The following is a 17,927-nucleotide window of genomic DNA, read 5'->3' as shown; positions in this document are numbered from 1 at the left end:
CTCTGAATATATTTGAAGGCGATTTAATATTTAAGTCTCTCATCTATGCAATTTATATCAATTCTTGAAAGATAAAAAGGTTCACCATGGCATGAAGAGTCAATCCATGCTGCACATGAGTACACTGTAACCCCTAGTAATGTTTGATGCATATAATCAATGGAATAACCATTAACTAAATCAAACTTCTGTAACAAAACCATTGGCGAGAGACTCTTAATAACATTAATTTTTTTCAGCTTTCAGCATATCGTGCTTAACTTCTTAGTGCGTGCGTAATGGATACGTAGACTTATCAAATCTTACTTGGTTTTTATCCAATGTTCCTAGATGATAGCAGTATAGACAACTGTCATAACCATTAAACTGGATCATAAGTAGCATAAAAATCCCGTTTTCAAAACACAGGCGGTGGAGGCAGAGTGACACGCCCCGCCCCAGGCATGCCGTCAGGCGTTTTTCGAGTGGAGTTGCGTTGTTTTTAAAAGTTTGTTTTGGGAATAAGAAGAGTTTTTAGTTTTGGTTGTAACTCTTCGCCCCCTAGCGGTGAAACATGGAACTACTATAGTCCTGTAAGTTGTTAATGTTGAAAAAAGTGCTTTTAAAAAAGTTTGTTATTTTAAGAATGACAGCATCTTTTAGTTTCGGTGTAGATATTTAAAATAGCGTGAATACGATTGTGGCGCATCTACTTTAGAAAAATGGAATTCTTTCTTTTCTTTTTTTTTCGGACTTTGAAAATTTTTCTTTTAACCTTTGAAACTCGAACCCATTTTCACAAAATGAAAAAGCATTATTTTATTTGTAGCTGTATGTTTCTGAAAATAAGATAATGACATACAAAATTTGCACAAAATAGTTTATTAATACAGACACACAAATACTATATAAGGAGTTGTTAAATAAATTAATCACCGGATATATAAACAAAAATTCATAAATATTTTATATATATATAAATCTAATTATTTTCTTTTTAAACTATAATGTCCATGAGCAAAATTAGAAATGCCATTGTCCGTAATGTGCCTCTTTTCATCATTAAAAGATAGTGCCAATTTGTTTTGTCGTACAGAATGAATATTATGAAGTTTCGAACAGATAAGATTCATTTCAGTGTATGTCATTCATTTCAGTGTGTCCTTTTTTTAAATAAACATTCCATATAATCACTGAACTGGATCTTGTTTTTAAGACTTTTTTTAATCCCTTTTTACTTTAACTCCAATTTTTCCTCGGTTTTATAGGCATACATCTTTGATTTTAATCCTACAAATTCTATCATTATCCGCCCATTGTTCTTGTCCTTCATTTTCCCTGCGAATTTTTTGTTTACTATCGCCATGCCGTATGCGTTATTAGGGGGAGAATCTGAAGTGTCGTATAAATTTACACGTTCTTTTATGTCTTGCATAAATGTCTTGTTTCTATATCGTAGATAAAGGAATCAGTATCGGTATACATCAATTTTACTTTTGAACCATATGTTACTTTCATTATGTTATAGTGGAATTTTAGATACTACATCTAGAATTAACATTCCTATGTGTATAGATTCGCAAATGTTTTTTTTTTCTTTTTGAGGTGTACGGCCATTAAGAATTCTGAAAATATAGTCCTATGGTTAAAATTTGGTTCTGCATTGAGTTTTGTGGCTTGTGCGGAAGATATACATAGACGAATGTCAATCGTCGCCTTATATTTTCCATAGTTTACCAAATGCACTGTTATGCATTAATTTATAAAAATCTGTGCTGGAATTTTTTCTTAATTGTGCATTAAAATTAAGATAGCTCTGAAGCCACGGTCGGGGGGGAGGGGGGACTGATTGTATTTCAATACTCTTTGAATTTTTGTTAATTATAATCCTAACTAAATAAAGCTTTAAGTTTTTCTAATAAAGTACATTATTTTTTTTTTGGTTCTAACGTTGTCAGAAGATGAGGTTGCTTACAATTTTGGGGGTTTCTTATTTTCTGGTGCTACCGGGAAATCTAAATGCATATCATGAGTCTCATCTGGATACTCTATATCAACCTCTAAAATGTAACCTATCGGAGAATCATCATCAATTTCATTGACGTTAAAATCTGTGCTACATTAGGCTAATTCGTTCAATAGTAAGCATTGACTCATTGTAAAATCGTACAAGTTGTTTGCATCTAGGTAAATTAAATAATTTAATTTTTCATTTGGGTCAAAATTAGGCATGTACTTATTGTTTGCTTTAGAGTAGCGGTTGCAACATTGGCTTATTCCCCCTCTAATGCCCTTTTCTATAAATAAAATCATGTCATTATCAGTCAGTAACTCTATTGTTATTTTTGAATGGAAAAGCGTTGCGTCCCAAGAAAGAGCAAGGACAGTATAATGCCAACACGGATCCAACCGATATGTTTCATAATCTGATTCACTGATTTCGTCTTCGTTAAGCTTAGTGTAAAAATCTTCTCGCTTTGGCAAACTTGTGTCGTTACATTTATTATTATTATCAAAATGATCAGAGGGAAAGATTCCTTTCCACAAGAGCTAATTGATTTTATCAGAAGGCAAATTATGTTTCATATGGTTAAACTCATTTTTATTTAAGGTAGATATTCAAGAATCGAGACTTGCTGACATTAATTTAAACGTATCTATGACTCGAATGTGGAAATTATCGGAAATTTTCTTAGAAAATGAAACATATTCTTCCTCATTATTGGTTATTAAGAAAATTGGGTTATTGTCGTAACCTAATTCTTTCACGAATATGTCAGCATCATAACCAACCAAAGTATGGAAAAAAACCGGTAAAAATTTGAGTTCTCATTAGAAAGTTAAAACTACATTGGATCTCTAAATCTTGTACACTTTTTAAAGCCATGGCCTATTTTATTTATGAAAATCATCGTAAGTCTGTACCTATTGTGGTGCTATCGGATTACGTGCATCATGATAAATATGCTTTTGCATTATTTAATAACGCCATCATTAAAAAAAATGAAACATAATTTTCCTGCATTGTCAATTTTAAAAACTGTGTACAAGTCTGACGGAACTGCACAACATTTTAAGCAGAAGTATTCCATTTGTCTATCAATGCTGGAATCAAATGATATTGAATGGCATTTTACCGTTACAGGCCACGGTAAAGGGCCAATAGATGGTGTAGGTGGAACTGTAAAGCGCAGAATCAGCAAAGCCACCACGTCCAGAAAGTTAAATTCATGCAATGCTGAAGAATTTTCTACATCAGCGCACAAATTTGCAAAAATGTAACTATATTACATGTTCCAGAATGCAAAATTGGAGCAGAAAAAAATCGCTTAGATCAACTATGTTGTCCAGCAGGAAATGAAATAATTCGCAATTCCTAATACAAGAACATTGCACTCTTTTATTAAAATTGATGATTACACCTTAAAGGCATCCAACATAAGTTTAAATCTAAACAATATATTAAATTTAACATGAGAACAGGTGAATGTGAAGAGATAAAAATGGGAGATAGTGAAGAAAAAAAAGTGAAAGTTACAAAAGGCAAACAGATGGAAATGTAGAAATATGCGAGGAAAATTCTCTTGTTGAGGCACAAGAGATAAAAATGGGCAATTGGATTCTTGTTCCATTTACAGAAAAATGTAAATTGAAGCATTTTTTTTTTGTCAGGTACTGGAAAAAGAAAAGAAAAAAAATCAGAGAGAAGTTTTTGCAAAAAAAAAAGGGAAACTGTTTTATTTGGCCGCTTAAAGAAGATATTTCCTACATTGATAATGAGATAAACACAAAAATATTGCCTGAACCAAGATTTGATCGCAGAGGCTGCTTAACTTTCAATAATTTTGATTTTTCAAGCTTAACATTGGGTTAATATAATAAAGTTTTTTTCACGGTAGTGAAAAAAATGGTGGTGTAGTGTCAGCCATAGTCTGCGTGTAGTGTCAGTCACAAAGAAAAACGTAAAATAAAAATAAAGAGTCATTCCTAAACTCTTTTGCAATTTATTTTCTGTAAATACAAATATTTTAATGAAGTTTCTTCAAAAAAATTATTTGCTTTCATTGTTTGACCAGAAGAAATTTGGGTCTAAAAAAATTGTCTCAAAATTTGCTTCCATTCTTGTAGTGTGTCACTTACACTTCTGTAAATGTGATTACAATACAAAAATTTTCATTGATAACAATGTATTTTTATGTTCTAAAAATTATTTGCATTTTTAGAAATATATTTTTGCAAAATAAAATAGCTAGCTGTGAAAAAGAATTTTTAATAAATTTTTTCATGTGTAAATAAACGTCTGACGTAGTGTCTGTAACGCGTGGAAATAGCCTCTGACATATAACACCCCCGTTCTTCCGCCACATGTTAAAGCTAGCTATCTTAACCAGTACATACATCTTGGCCCTCAAACCTACCAACTCTGTCATTATTTCTCCTCTTGCCTCTTCTTTCATTTTCGCAATAACTTTGCTATTGATCAATGAAAATCCAAAAATGTTGTCTTCAGGATAGTCGGATGTGTCATACAGGTCTAAATCTTCCATCATATCTGCGTAGACCTCTTTGCATTTTATATGATAAATGAAATTGTCAGTGTCAGTGTAGAGTAACTTTACGTTGAGTCCATATTTTGGAAGCATCTTTGAATAGTGAAAATAATATATCAGGATCTTAGATATGTCCAAAATAGCCATGTCTACAGCTAAAGGTTTGTTATAAGCTAGTGTGGTCCGTCTCATATGAAACGCGGCTAAAGTTCCACAAAGAATAGTCCTATCTCTACAGTTCGATCTTGAAATCCATTTCTCGGCCTTTTTAACACTCGGCCCACACAGCTTGATGTCAACTCGTTTTCTAATATTCTCCATTGTTTTACCGAAAATTGTATTGTTTATTAATTTATAGAAAGTTTCTCAAATTCATTAGCAGCAGCTGCACGAAATTGAGTGTTCAATTCGATGTAGGTCCTCAACGATGGAGATTGTGAAAACTGGAGAATTCTACACTCTAAAAACTGTACCTATGAAATTAAGAGGCACATTGTGCCTTTGGAATTCAGAGGCAAAAATGTATTTTTAGTGCCTCTGAATTTCAGAGTTACAATGTAACTCTAATGCCGGTATGCAAGTGAAACGATCGCAGATCACTCGCTCGTATTTGACGTCATCTGCGATTTGTGCAATGCAAGTTGTAACATATCTGCGAGCGACGCGGCAAATTGCAGCTCAACTCTGTGGGTACCAAATTCTTCCCGCAGACACTTTGCGAGCGATAAACATGGCGGACGTGATGTTAATTCGCCGGAGATGTCAAATATCTCGAATCAATCGAAATTGGAGTTTGAAGGATCTTAGCGATCCATTTCAAATGCGAAATGTTAAGTTCGTGCGTAGATTCAGGCTTTCCAAGAGCACAGCCAGGGATTTGTGTCGTCAACTGACAGTTGTACTGACGAGGAGGAACATGATTCAACCAAATGGATACCCTTTAGAACTGCAAGTAAGTACAATTTTGTTTTCCTCTAGCATTAGCTATGTTTAAAATTCACCTCTTTTACCCTCAGCACTTAATTGCTACATGGTTCATCAGCATGCGATTTTATATAGTTATAATTACTTCCATTCATTAAGAACAGTTGCCATGTAAACAAGAGATCTGTTACTTCAATTGTACTGTTTTGTTTATTGAAATTAAATGTTAAGTAACGTTACAGATGCAGATCGTTGGAGCTTTACGGGCTAAATGATGTGCTTCATTCTATTTACGTTTTCAATATTACTATTTTAATGTAAAAACATATAGGAATGTCCCAAATTCCAAGTAGGTTCTAGAAATGAAAGTGTAGTATATTCCTGAACAAATCAAATCTTAATTCATAAAAAGTTAGACAGCTATAGATGCTCCTTTGTTTTCTTTTTCGTTTTTCCCTTCTTCAAACTCAACATTTGGTAGAAGTAAAGTTGTTTAATTTGTTTGCATTGCATGTTGCTAAAACACAATAATTATAAGCATGTGGATTTTTTCTTTTTGTACTATATAAAATTATTAGTAGCCAATTACCTACTAGTTGTTCTGCTATGAGCGAAACACGTAGTGATTATTGTTGTTGAAAAGTCAACCACATTAATTACCTACTCAGCGAATCTAAATTCTCGTGTTCTTGTCTATACCCCTCCCCCCTTAAACTGTTCAATTACGCATTTTCTTACTTAAAAATTACCTACCCTCCGTATGTTTATTTTCATTCCTCCTGATAGTTTTTGAGTTTTTGTGCAGATCAGCGTTAGAAATTACTGCTGGTCTACTGGTCCCAGACCAGTGAAACCAGCCTCGGACCACCATAAAAAAATAATCAGTGGTCCATGGGACCACTTACTGCTGCTTATTTTTTATCACACTCGGTTAAAAAAATTCAAAAGCATCAGCCTAGGTTGACCTCTTTTATAGTTAATTTTATTTTGAAAAGTTTTATCTAATTTTAAATCACACATTTACATTTTACTCACACTTGGAGGGGAAAATAACATCCTGAAACAAAGTAAAAATGGTCAAATTTAGTTCACAAATTTCTGGTAGCCTATTTTAAGTGTTTAACAAAATTTGTTTTCTGACTGTATGCTTGGCTGTTTAAGATTGCACATTTAAATGCTTATTGCCAATTAGAAATTCTAAAACATTTAAGTACTATACTAAAAACCTCATCAGAAGAAAAATGTTTTATACCGTTAATCTGTTTTGCATTGTTATTTAATATTACGTGTTCACATTCACATTGTGATTTAATATTCTGTTTATGATCTTGAATTTAATTCGCAGTACAGTAATTTTGAAGTTACATGATTTGTCAATGAGCTAAAACTTAATCAATGTAATCATCATAAAGCGTAAGTAATTTTTTGGTACAAACATATTTAGTGTTTAATTTAAAGCGGACCAGTGGTGTTGTTTGAGGACCAGTACATATTCACGTTGACTGGTCCGAGGGACCAGTAGGATTTTTCACTGATTTCTAACGCTGGTGCAGATACTTTATATTTTTATAACTGCATAGTAAGATAAATCTTACTATGCATGAGATTAGAATAACATGCATTGAAGCAAGCTTAACGCTGAAGGGAAAGTTTAACTAGAAATACTGCATTTTGTATATGCCATCCAGAAATAGCTTAATCATAAATATAATTTTAAATTTTAGGTACTGAATACTCTTCGTGTTCTTGGCACAGGAAGTTTTCAAAATGTCCTAGCAGATGGGGTTCTTGCCCATGTTGACCAATCTACTATTTCTAGACACATGGATAGAATTATAAATGCACTCGTTGATTTGAGAGGCGAGCACATAAGGTTCCCAGTCGGAAATGAAATACATTTGGCCACTGCAGCTTTTTATGCTGATTTGGGCTTTCCAAATACTATTGGAGCAGTCGACTGCACGCATGTAACCATCCAGTGTCCCCCAACGGAGGACTGGTTCACCTACCTCAACAGGAAAGGGAAGTTTAGTATAAATGTTCAGATGGTAAGATAAATTTAAATATTTTTTTCACCAACTTTTCTGTACCTGTACTGTATTGTAGTAACCAACTATTCTGCCGTGCTAAGTGCGAAAGTGGTATCTACAATTGAGCTCATAACGAGGAATTCACGATCTAAGTTTTACAACTCCTTTCTTTGATTTATGACTTAATTAAATGTTCAACTCGCGGTAGTTGTTTCATAAATAACTTATCTAACCCACCTAAGAGCTATTTTTGTAAAAATATCAATTTAAAATGAATGAATGCAGTTACAACACATTTTTTCTTCAAAACCTTTTCATATACTAGGGTAATTTCACCGTAAGTGGCTATTACTTAGGCATTTTCATGGGTAACTGCACAGATAAAACGAGAATAATGTATGATTAAATAATGTTTTGCTTTGTTTGAATAAGCTGCTGCATTATTTAGTTAATACAAATCTAACAGAACCTACCGTCTGAAAAATACTATTTTCAAAATTTCTGACATTTAAAACTGTAAACCATTATAATTTCATGTTCTTCATATTCAAAGAATGTGTTGATGCTATGATTTATGATGTTTTGTTTTATAGATTCATTTTTACCCAGCATGAAGGTAATTTTGACAGCAGACGATACTTAAATGAAAAGATAATTGGCCAAAGAATGAATTGCGCTTTTTTGCATGAAAGAATTAGATATGAATATTTTACATGAATTTGATTTTTCAGAATTTGCATTTTAAATAAAGGTTCAAAAAGAAAAAGCTGAATATTTACTCAAACATTTATGCAAAGTTGTATTAATTTTTTTTATCGACTTATATCAACTATTTAATGGTAAACTAATATTAGCATTCTGTTACAATAAACTGCTATATTATTAAATATGCTATTTTACAAAGTTATAAAAATCCTTAGTATTCTACAAATTACTAAGGAAAAAAGTGGTAACTGGCGCAGATACCACTTTAAAAGCACAGTATTTTTCACTTACATTTAAATTGCCTTAGCAAACTACGCAGAATGTGCAGTTACGACTTTTTTCCTAAAGCTTTTTTTAATAACTTGTTCACAAATCGGGAAAAAACTTGAGATTTAGGTAGCCTAAATTACTAACAACCACCTGGTGACAATAACTCAATTTTCATAAAATGTGCAGATACCACATCTGTGCTTAGCACAGTATTATACCACTCGTGTAGACCAAGAATAGCAGGCAGACCACTGCCAAGAATAGTAGTAAAAACATAAAATCACTTCCTCATGATACATATTTGTATTCCTCTCGGGCAATCTTAGAAGGTCACAGAGCTCATAAACGTTAATATGTAATGGATACACATGTAAATAAAACATGTTATCAAAACGTGTAATAGAGAAAAACTTCTGAAAGAAGCATAAAGGGTGCTTCACTGCAGTAGTAACAATAAAAGTTCTTGAAATTAGTTGATCTTTCAAAAATATTTAAATTTCATTTCTGATTTGAAAGTTTGTACTAACTATATTTTTTGTAAAGCTAAAATATTTTTCAGAATTAAACTTAAAATAATAATTACTGGTTTTTGAACTAAAGATAATTTTCAAATAAAAAGTTTATCACTGCAAGGTATTGCTTATATTGATCGATTCATGCTTAACTTCAATAAAAAATCAGTGACGCAACAGACCATGAGGGCCAAAGCCTACTAAGCCCATCTCTGTTTTCTTGACCAAGGGCTTCAGGCTGCAAGGCAGGTATTTGGGCTAGGTCAGGGCTTTAAGAGCACCCGGGCCAGAAAACACAAACCCTTCCCTCTTATACAAGAACGATTAATAGTTAAATTATTAATTATAAAAGGATAAAACAGAAGGATTATAAAATGATTTGCTTACATTTTAATATGAAAACAAATCAGATCAATATCAATAGAAAAGAGCTGAGATTTGAATTTCTTTTCAAAATCATCAAAGGGGGGCCGTACAGTCAGTGAGACGGGTCTTTATTTTTAACCAATTGAAGGCAGGTTTTGTTTATCTCAAATCTTTCTTTCATCCCTCCCTGTCTCTCCCCGCCAACGTGAGGCAATACTATTTCTAGGAATTCACTTTATATAGAAAAATCATGATTCAGGGCATATTTTCTCATAAGGTCAATAGTATCTACTTCGGCAATAACCTGCATTTTCTAATGTTAATAGTTTTCTCGGAAATTTATAAATCAAAATTTATTGAATTTCTAGTATACTTTGCTCTAGGGCAACTTCCTAATTCAAACATTGTCTACTTATGTTGGTATTTGACACATTAAAGGTTATTTTATTTTCCAGGTTGCAAATTCAAAAATGATGTTTCTAGACGTCGTGCCAAGGTGGCCGGGAAGCAGCCACGACTCATTCATATGGAGGATGTGCCACCTGAGGAACAAGTTTACAGGAAACCTTATTCCAAGTCGTACTTTCTTGTTGGGAGATTCCGGTTATGCTTTAGAGCCTTGGCTCATGACTCCATACAGTGCCGATACAACCGTTCCCCGTGAGCAGCTCTTAAACCAAAAGCATCGAAGTGCACGAAATGTAGTCGAACGAGCATTTGGAGTTATAAAAAGTCGATTTCGATGCATTGACCAAACGGGGGGGACATTAGCATACTCGCCAGCTAAAGTATGCAAAATGATTATGGCTGCTGCCATTTTGCACAATATATGCATGGCTCGGAATGAAGCAGAGATCATTGATGACGATTATGAGATGGAGGAGGAAGAGGAAGATGACGAAGTTCCAGATTGGGGAAACCAAAGTTATGTGAGAGAACGTGGTTTACGTTATAGGGATGAATTAGCTATTCATTTTAGTCGCAATGCTAATTAATCATTATTTCTTTTAAATTTTATCTGTACCAGAGTTTTGTGTGTGTGTCTTTTCAATGTACAAAAGATTAAATATGTGCTAAAATAAAAAATGTACAATAACCATTGATAATTGAAAGAGTGACTACTTACGTGGAGTGGGAAAGTAAGGAAGAAAAAAAAAGCCTTACAAATATTCACAGAATGCTACTCCTATTCATGAAAAAACAATAGCTTATGTTATCTATAAATTAGTGGAAGTGTTAAAAAGGGGGAAAAATACTAATAAGTTACTTTGTTAAATTTTCTCTTGCTTTTACATTACAAAATAACAACTTAATTTAGTTACAGTACATAAATACAATGTTGACTGATGAAGTTGTTGCTTATGGAAAAGAACAATGTCTTCAAACATATATCAAGCTTTAAATTCTGTGTTTGTAGTTCCTTGAACGGGTGTTAAATACTGACTTTCTCTAGGTATTAGATTTATATGTGTAACTGAAAGGAGTTTGATTCATACTGTTGGCACTCGGCAATCACAGCAAGACGTATGCTTCGAATGACCAGAACCGAGGATAGAGATTTCAAGGAAAAACGACTATCAAACAGCCTTTCTAAGATCACATAAGGAAAATGAATTTTAGAAAACAATTTTTGACTGACTAGTTAACCGGGTAAAATGAAATTTGGACAAAAATAAATAGACTATATGAATGAAATAGAGTTTTATTTATCATATGAATTTCTAATTAAAAAGGGAGAAAATGATAAATACAATGCAGGAAACCATTCCAATTTTTACGATTCTGAGGTTTGCAAATCCAAACCTAAGGATCTGGCCAGCAGACTTGCAATGACAGCCTGGTTGTTCATAATGTTCTGCTGGTTTTTTAAGCTTTCTCTTTTTAACTCGATTAGAGTTTCCAAGTTTCTGTTCATTTTTTTTATGTTTTCATTTGTTTCCTTCTGAGTAGTCAACACTTGCGTGTCCTCATCCTCTTCCCAGTTTATCATTTGTGTTCTCTTCTTGTTACGATATTCTTGGACACGCTGGGTTGAAGATCCTAAATAAAATACAAAATAAAATACTTCACATAAAATAGCTCCAACAAAGCAACCAAGTATAGTTTTCAATTTTTTGTTGCAACTCGTCTTGTGCAGGGTTGATAAAAATCCTCATCTTTTTAAATAATTAGATTTTTTGAATATAAATCATATTTTTTAAATTTAAATTTATTTTCTGTTTTAAGTTTTGAAATCTAAATGTTAAGTTAAAGTATGTATTTGGAACTAACAAATGAAAATGTTAATTTAGATGTCAAATTCTGAACAATTTCTTTTTACACATAATGAAAAACATATAGCTTAGGTGGTCCAGTTCATAAAATTTCAGGGAGGAATGAAACAGCGCACTCTTGTTCCAAGTGCGTTCTCTGTATCTATCAAATCACAAAATCAGTTTTAATTTGTAAATCATACAACCTATTTATGTTCAAATTAAGAAATGTTTAATGAACACGATCAATACAAACGTAAAGATGTAAAACTTTCAATGCTTTTTTTTCAAATATTTTGTTTAGGCTGAATAGTAAGCTAGGTATTTGGTCGAAGCCAAATATTTGTTGCGTCACTAATACATGATTTTAAAAAAAATAAAATAAAATACATACTTCTTCACTTCTAAATCTTTAATAAAATTCAAGGATTGAAAAGCATACATTTTTTTCCCATAGAATTCTGGTCTTATTGATATGCATATTTTTAATTAAGGGAAGTGGAAAATTGTCATACTAGGTTATCTTTAAATGAGTGATTAAATAATTTAACAGCTAACAGATAAATATCCAATTATTATGCCTCATTTCATTAAAAAGATACATCTTTCATATATCCTAAGCAAGTTCTTTTTATTTAAGTGTTATTGTTAAAATGAGCAGCGCCGGATCCAGGGCCCCACCTCGGAAAAATAATAGATCCAGCACTGTAACAGATTGTGTCGGATGATTGTCGAGATTTTTTATCAGTTTCTATTTATTTCATTTCACTACCATTCTTTTCTTTCTTTTGGAAAGATTATTTGCAGGGTTTGAAGACATTTTTAAAAATATCAGATATTTTGAAAAATTTGTGATGTTTTCAATCAGTACAAACTGAAGTCTTCAAAATAGTTATGCATTTGCAAATTTTATTCTTTATTTTCTTTTATTATTATTACCATATGAAGATTTAAAAAATTAATGGTTTTTATTAGAAAAAATACTCCAAATTTCATGCCCGTCAAATTCATTCTTCTGAACTTTTAAATTTTAATCTTTAAAAATAATGGTTTAAAACAATTTCAAAATAATCAACTGATTTAAATCACTCAACCCTGGTGTGGTCGTTCTTAAAAACGTAATAAAGTTTTAACTACACACTAATTGTAATGTACCATGTAATACCAATACAACAAATTCTCCAATATAATTTGTAAGTTAAAAATAACTTGATACAGAAATAGAGAATTTTTTTTCTCTCTTATTATTATACCTGGTTTTTCTATCTTTCGCTTTACTCCTTGTGGCGTTGATAGGATACGTCTAGGTGGTCCAGCGGATGTTCTCTCAACTGCAAGGGAAAAAAATTGTGTACATTGTAAGAAGAGAGGAATAATGATTTCAACAAAAATATAGTTATGCAGACAAGGTATTTTTTAGACAAAAAAGATTATGTTCTTTCAGTTATCGCTTTGTATATTTGGTTGGAGAATAATGAATTAAGTTGCAACCTAAAAAAAATCCTAATAAATATGACAAAAGGTGCTCTTGAAAGAAATTTAGAAGAAATGCATGCAAACGCTATCTATGTTTTAAAAAGAACGAAAAAAAAAATGTCTTGCGTATCAACTTTGCAACAATTTTCAAGATTGAAGGGAACATGTATGTTCAGGAAGAAATTTTAAAGTTTTCTGTTTGGTACTACTTTAGCTAGATCAATTTGCTGTGCTTCATTTATGATTTATCATACATGACACAGTTGCAAACGCTCAGTGCAAACTCTGATATGGCTCATGAAGCTTGAAATAAGCACATTTCAACCAGGGCTGTGGAGTCGGAAGAAAAATGATCCAACTCCGACTCCTGGATTTTGAAACGTCTAACTCCGACTCCCACTGATGCTTCATTTATTTATTTATTCAAATACCCCTCTCATAGAGAGGGGAAAAAACTCCTAAACAGAAATTGAAATATTAATTTCCGTTTACAAAATTTTCGCATTGTATTTTATTGTAAACCAAAGATGCATACAACATCAGAAATTCAATTTGAAGGTCAAAGTATCTAATAGTTGCTATTTCTAAAGTGAGAACTTTATTAAAATCCCATTTTTTTAAAAATTGAATAGGAATAATTTGCTCCCCTTAACTGTTTTTACGAATTCTGTGCTTTCAGTTTTTGAAAGCTGTAACTAAATAGAAAAACGAACTTTTTGTTAAGTCAAAAAACTTTTCTTGAGAGGGGCCGTTCCTAATTCCCCCTCTCCTGGATGATACCTCAACTTAATTTCAGAATTTATAATATTTGAAATACTTTGATTCTAAAAAATTTCCCCAGTAATAAATCTTAAATTTCATCTTAAAAGTTTCAACGAAAATATTGCACTATATTGCAGGGAGAGGTCCCCCCCGTGTCCGTTTACCTTGTCGTGGTGGGGGGGCTTGCGGTGTGGTGAGTTCGGGGCGAGCTCTTGGGAGGAGTAGTGAACCCCCAGTTGCTCAAACAGAATATCGGCGGGAGGGGATTTTTTTTCCCTTCCTTCCCTCATCACACTTACCAAATGCGGACGAAAACCCCTAAGCCAAGGTGTGTCAACCGTGCCTATGGCTGCGTGGTACCGGGGGTAGTCGGTGCCTCAAACGGGAGGCTTCAGGGCTAGCAGGCGAACCCTGTCGTACGCAGCCTTACCTCTGTGTAGGGGGGCTACACAGGGGCTAGACCCCACTTTTCCCCCTAGTTCTCTGGTTTTTTTATGGATATAAACACAAAGAACACTTCTCCCCCTTGTGGGGAGCGTCAGACTGAATCGAATAGCACCGCAAAATTTTTTATCATCAAACGTTCTGATCCTAATTTAAATTTAACAAAAGTATCTCCTTTTCTCATCAACAAAGCCCTCGTTAATCAAATAGGGGAATTTCAATCAGTTAAAAAATTGCGTAATGGTGAGCTCCTCGTCGAAATAAAACATCAAAAACAAGCCACATCCATTATGTCTGTCAAACAAATAGGATCCTATCTTGTAACTGTTACCGAACATAAAACCCTTAATTTTTCCCGAGGAATAATATCAGAACCTGACCTTCTCTTTACACCCGAGGAGGAAATATTGGAGGAAATGAAGGACCAAAACGTAAGTGCAGTAAAAAGGATTACAATAAAACGCAATGGCGAAATGATCAATACTAAACATATCATTCTAACATTTAAAACACCCGTCCTCCCTCCACGTGTTAAAGCTGGCTATCTCTCTTGCCCAGTTCGCCCCTATATTCCAAATCCGCTCCGGTGTTTCAAATGCCAGCGGTTTGGACATTCGAAAATTGCGTGCCGTGGTACTGACACCTGTGCCAGGTGTGCAGAGCCCGGTCACGATAGTAATACATGTTCTAAGACCTATAAATGCGTAAACTGCAAGGGGGAACATCCTTCATACTCCAGATCATGCCTAAAATGGATCTCAGAAAAAGAAATTCAGGTGATTAAAACAACACAAAAAATATCCTATCCAGACGCAAGAATACTGGTTGAATCTCGCACACCTACAACAGGCCTTTCATATGCAGCAGCCATCAAAAAGGTATTTCAATCTGCAAGCACACAAACAGATGCAGAAACTGAAACCTCAACTAATCCCAAAACCGTAAACACAACCAAATCAAATAAACAAACTAATAGTCCAAAATCCTCTTTTAAGAAAACTAACCAAAATCAACAACAAAAACAAAAAACAAATACTGTATCTGTTGCTGTTAATGAAAACATTCCAATCGCACAAAATTCGAAAAAACTAATTGAAAAAAAGAAAATTATGCAAACACGTGCTAAAATTGGGGTGGCCACTAAACAGAGGCCCCCAAAATATTATAATTTTAAAAAGGAGGACTTTTTGCTTTCCAGCAAAAAAGTCAAATTGACTAAATCCCAACTACTTCCTCCCCAAGATGAAGACGAGGATGTTGAATTTGAAGATCTTCCGCCATCCGACGATGAAGGGTGGACGGACCATCCTCCTTCATGAGCCGCTTCCTCTTCTTCCGGCCGTTCCTCCTTCCTTTTTTCTCCATGGCCCTGAGCATTCTTTCTTGGAATTGTCAGAGTTACTCGCATAATGTCACGGATATAAAAGATCTTGTCGAATTTCACCAACCGGCCATATTCTGTCTGCAAGAAACATTCCTATCGCCCACTGATAAACCGAGGTTGAAAGGTTTCGACATATACCGCAAGGACTGCTTGTCAGGTGACCGTCGTTGTGGAGGAGTGGCTTTGCTAATCGCTAATGATTATGCATCTAGCCAGCTCAATATCAACACATCCCTGCAAGCAGTAGCTGCGCGCGCTCACCTTCACTCGCTGTTTACAATTTGTACTGTATATATTCCACCTTCTTACGACTTGAGAGGCGTGGAATTGCAAACACTTGTAGATCAACTTCCTCCCCCATACATCATCTTGGGGGATTTCAATGGCCATAATCCTCTCTGGGGGAGTCCCGACTCCAACAGTAGAGGTTTAACAATAGAGAATTTTATCGAAGACAATGATCTTTGCATTCTTAACAACGGCGAAAACACTTATTTTCATCTTCCTACCCAGACTTACCACGCCATCGATCTCGTTATATGTTCACCTTCTTTTCTGCCACTTTGGGATTTCCAGGTGGAGGGTGGTCTCTACACCAGTGGCCATTTTCCGATCAAGATAACCTCTACTGTACGCTGCGGCCATCAGCAGCATCAGCAAGCCCGACTTCGCATTGATCGAGCTGATTGGGCAGCATTTACCCAGTTGGCAGAAATTAAATCTGAAGACGTGATTGATATTGATATCGATGTAGCCGTAAGCCGAGTAACCGATATAATATTGACGGCAGCGAACGTTGCAATTCCAAGAACCACTAAAGGTAGGATCAAATTCCCTAAGCCTTGGTGGAACATCGATTGTCAGGAGGCTCATAAGGCACAAAGAAAAGCATGGAGCACTTTTCGTCGGTATCCGACCACACAAAATCTTGTGGCACTTAAACGAGCTCGTGCTGAAGCTCGGAGGATTCGACGAAAAAGCCAGCGGGACTCGTGGCAGGCCTATGTCAGCACAATTACGACGTCCACCCCATCTAAGACGGTGTGGGGTAAAATCAAAAAAATTTCTGGCAACTACAATACGTCTTGTGCTCCCATTCTGGAGAAAAATGGTCAACTTTTGTCGGATCACAAAGAGGTGGCTAACTGCCTGGCGACTCATTTAGCAGAAGTGTCCAGTGCAAATAACTACTGCAAAAAATTTTTAACTATCAAATCACGCAAAGAACAAAGAGTTCTAGATTTTAATTCAAACATTTTTCATCAATACAACACAAAATTTACATTTCAAGAATTAGATATTGCTTTACAAAAATCAAAAAACACATCACCTGGCCCTGACGAAATACACAATAGTATGTTAAAAAACCTAAGCAGGTCTTCATTAGAAAATATTCTGAGACTATTTAATAGAATTTATTCTGAGCACAAATTCCCCAAATTCTGGAGCCAAGCAATATTAATTAGTATTCTTAAACCAAACAAACAATCTGACAAACCCGAGAGTTACAGACCTATAGCTCTCACAAGCTGCCTTTGCAAAGTAATGGAGCGGATGGTAAACGCCAGGCTCATGTACATTTTGGAGTCTTGCCATCTGCTATCTTCATATCAAAGTGGATTCAGGCGCGGCAGATGTACCATAGACAACCTACTGCTTCTCGAAACATCAATAAGAGAAGCATTTCTCAAACGAAAACATCTTGTGAGCGTATTTTTTGACATTGAAAAAGCATATGACCGTACCTGGAGATATGGCATTCTCAAAACCCTGCACGAGTATGGGTTACGAGGTAATCTACCCCTCTTTCTCTCTAATTTTCTTAGAGATCGAACTTTTCGCGTACGTGTCAAGTCTGTTTTGTCAGATACCTTCATTCAAGAAGAAGGAGTTCCCCAGGGAAGTGTACTAAGCGTAACTCTTTTTGTAATAGCAATCAACAACTTAATCGAACAACTGCCTCCCGCTGTCAAGGGTACCATGTTCGTTGATGACTTTCAAATTTCTTTCTCTTCATCGAGCATGAGTATCATTGAAAGACAACTTCAAATCGCTATAAATAAAGTATCACAATGGGCAGAGGAAAATGGCTTCACTTTCTCTGCTCAAAAAACCTTCTGCATCCACTTCTGCCGTAAAAGAGGGCTTCACCCTGATCCAACACTTCTCCTTAACAATCAACCAATAGCTGTAAAAGATCAAGGAAAATTCCTTGGTCTCACACTTGATAATAAACTTAAATTTATACCGCATATAAAAGAGCTAAAAAAGAA

The 17,927-nt window shown here is 34.5% G+C and overlaps 1 protein-coding gene across 1 annotated transcript in view; it reads right to left on the bottom strand.

The window, feature by feature from the left end:
- LOC129230209 (uncharacterized) overlaps positions 1-17,927 on the bottom strand; it is a 133,481-nt gene that overhangs the window by 102,171 nt on the left and 13,383 nt on the right. The window contains exons 3-4 of the mRNA XM_054864610.1: positions 12,842-12,919; positions 11,140-11,376 (exon numbers count right to left, since the gene is read on the bottom strand). Coding sequence (XP_054720585.1) covers positions 11,140-11,376; positions 12,842-12,919 — 315 coding nt within the window. The remainder of the gene's footprint in view (positions 1-11,139; positions 11,377-12,841; positions 12,920-17,927) is intronic.

This window comes from Uloborus diversus, chromosome 9 (assembly GCF_026930045.1).
Source record: "Uloborus diversus isolate 005 chromosome 9, Udiv.v.3.1, whole genome shotgun sequence".
In the NCBI taxonomy this organism is placed as follows: Eukaryota; Metazoa; Arthropoda; class Arachnida; order Araneae; family Uloboridae; genus Uloborus; species Uloborus diversus.
The sequence above is the reverse complement of the archived record's forward strand: the minus strand, read 5'-3'. Positions and strand labels throughout refer to the sequence as shown.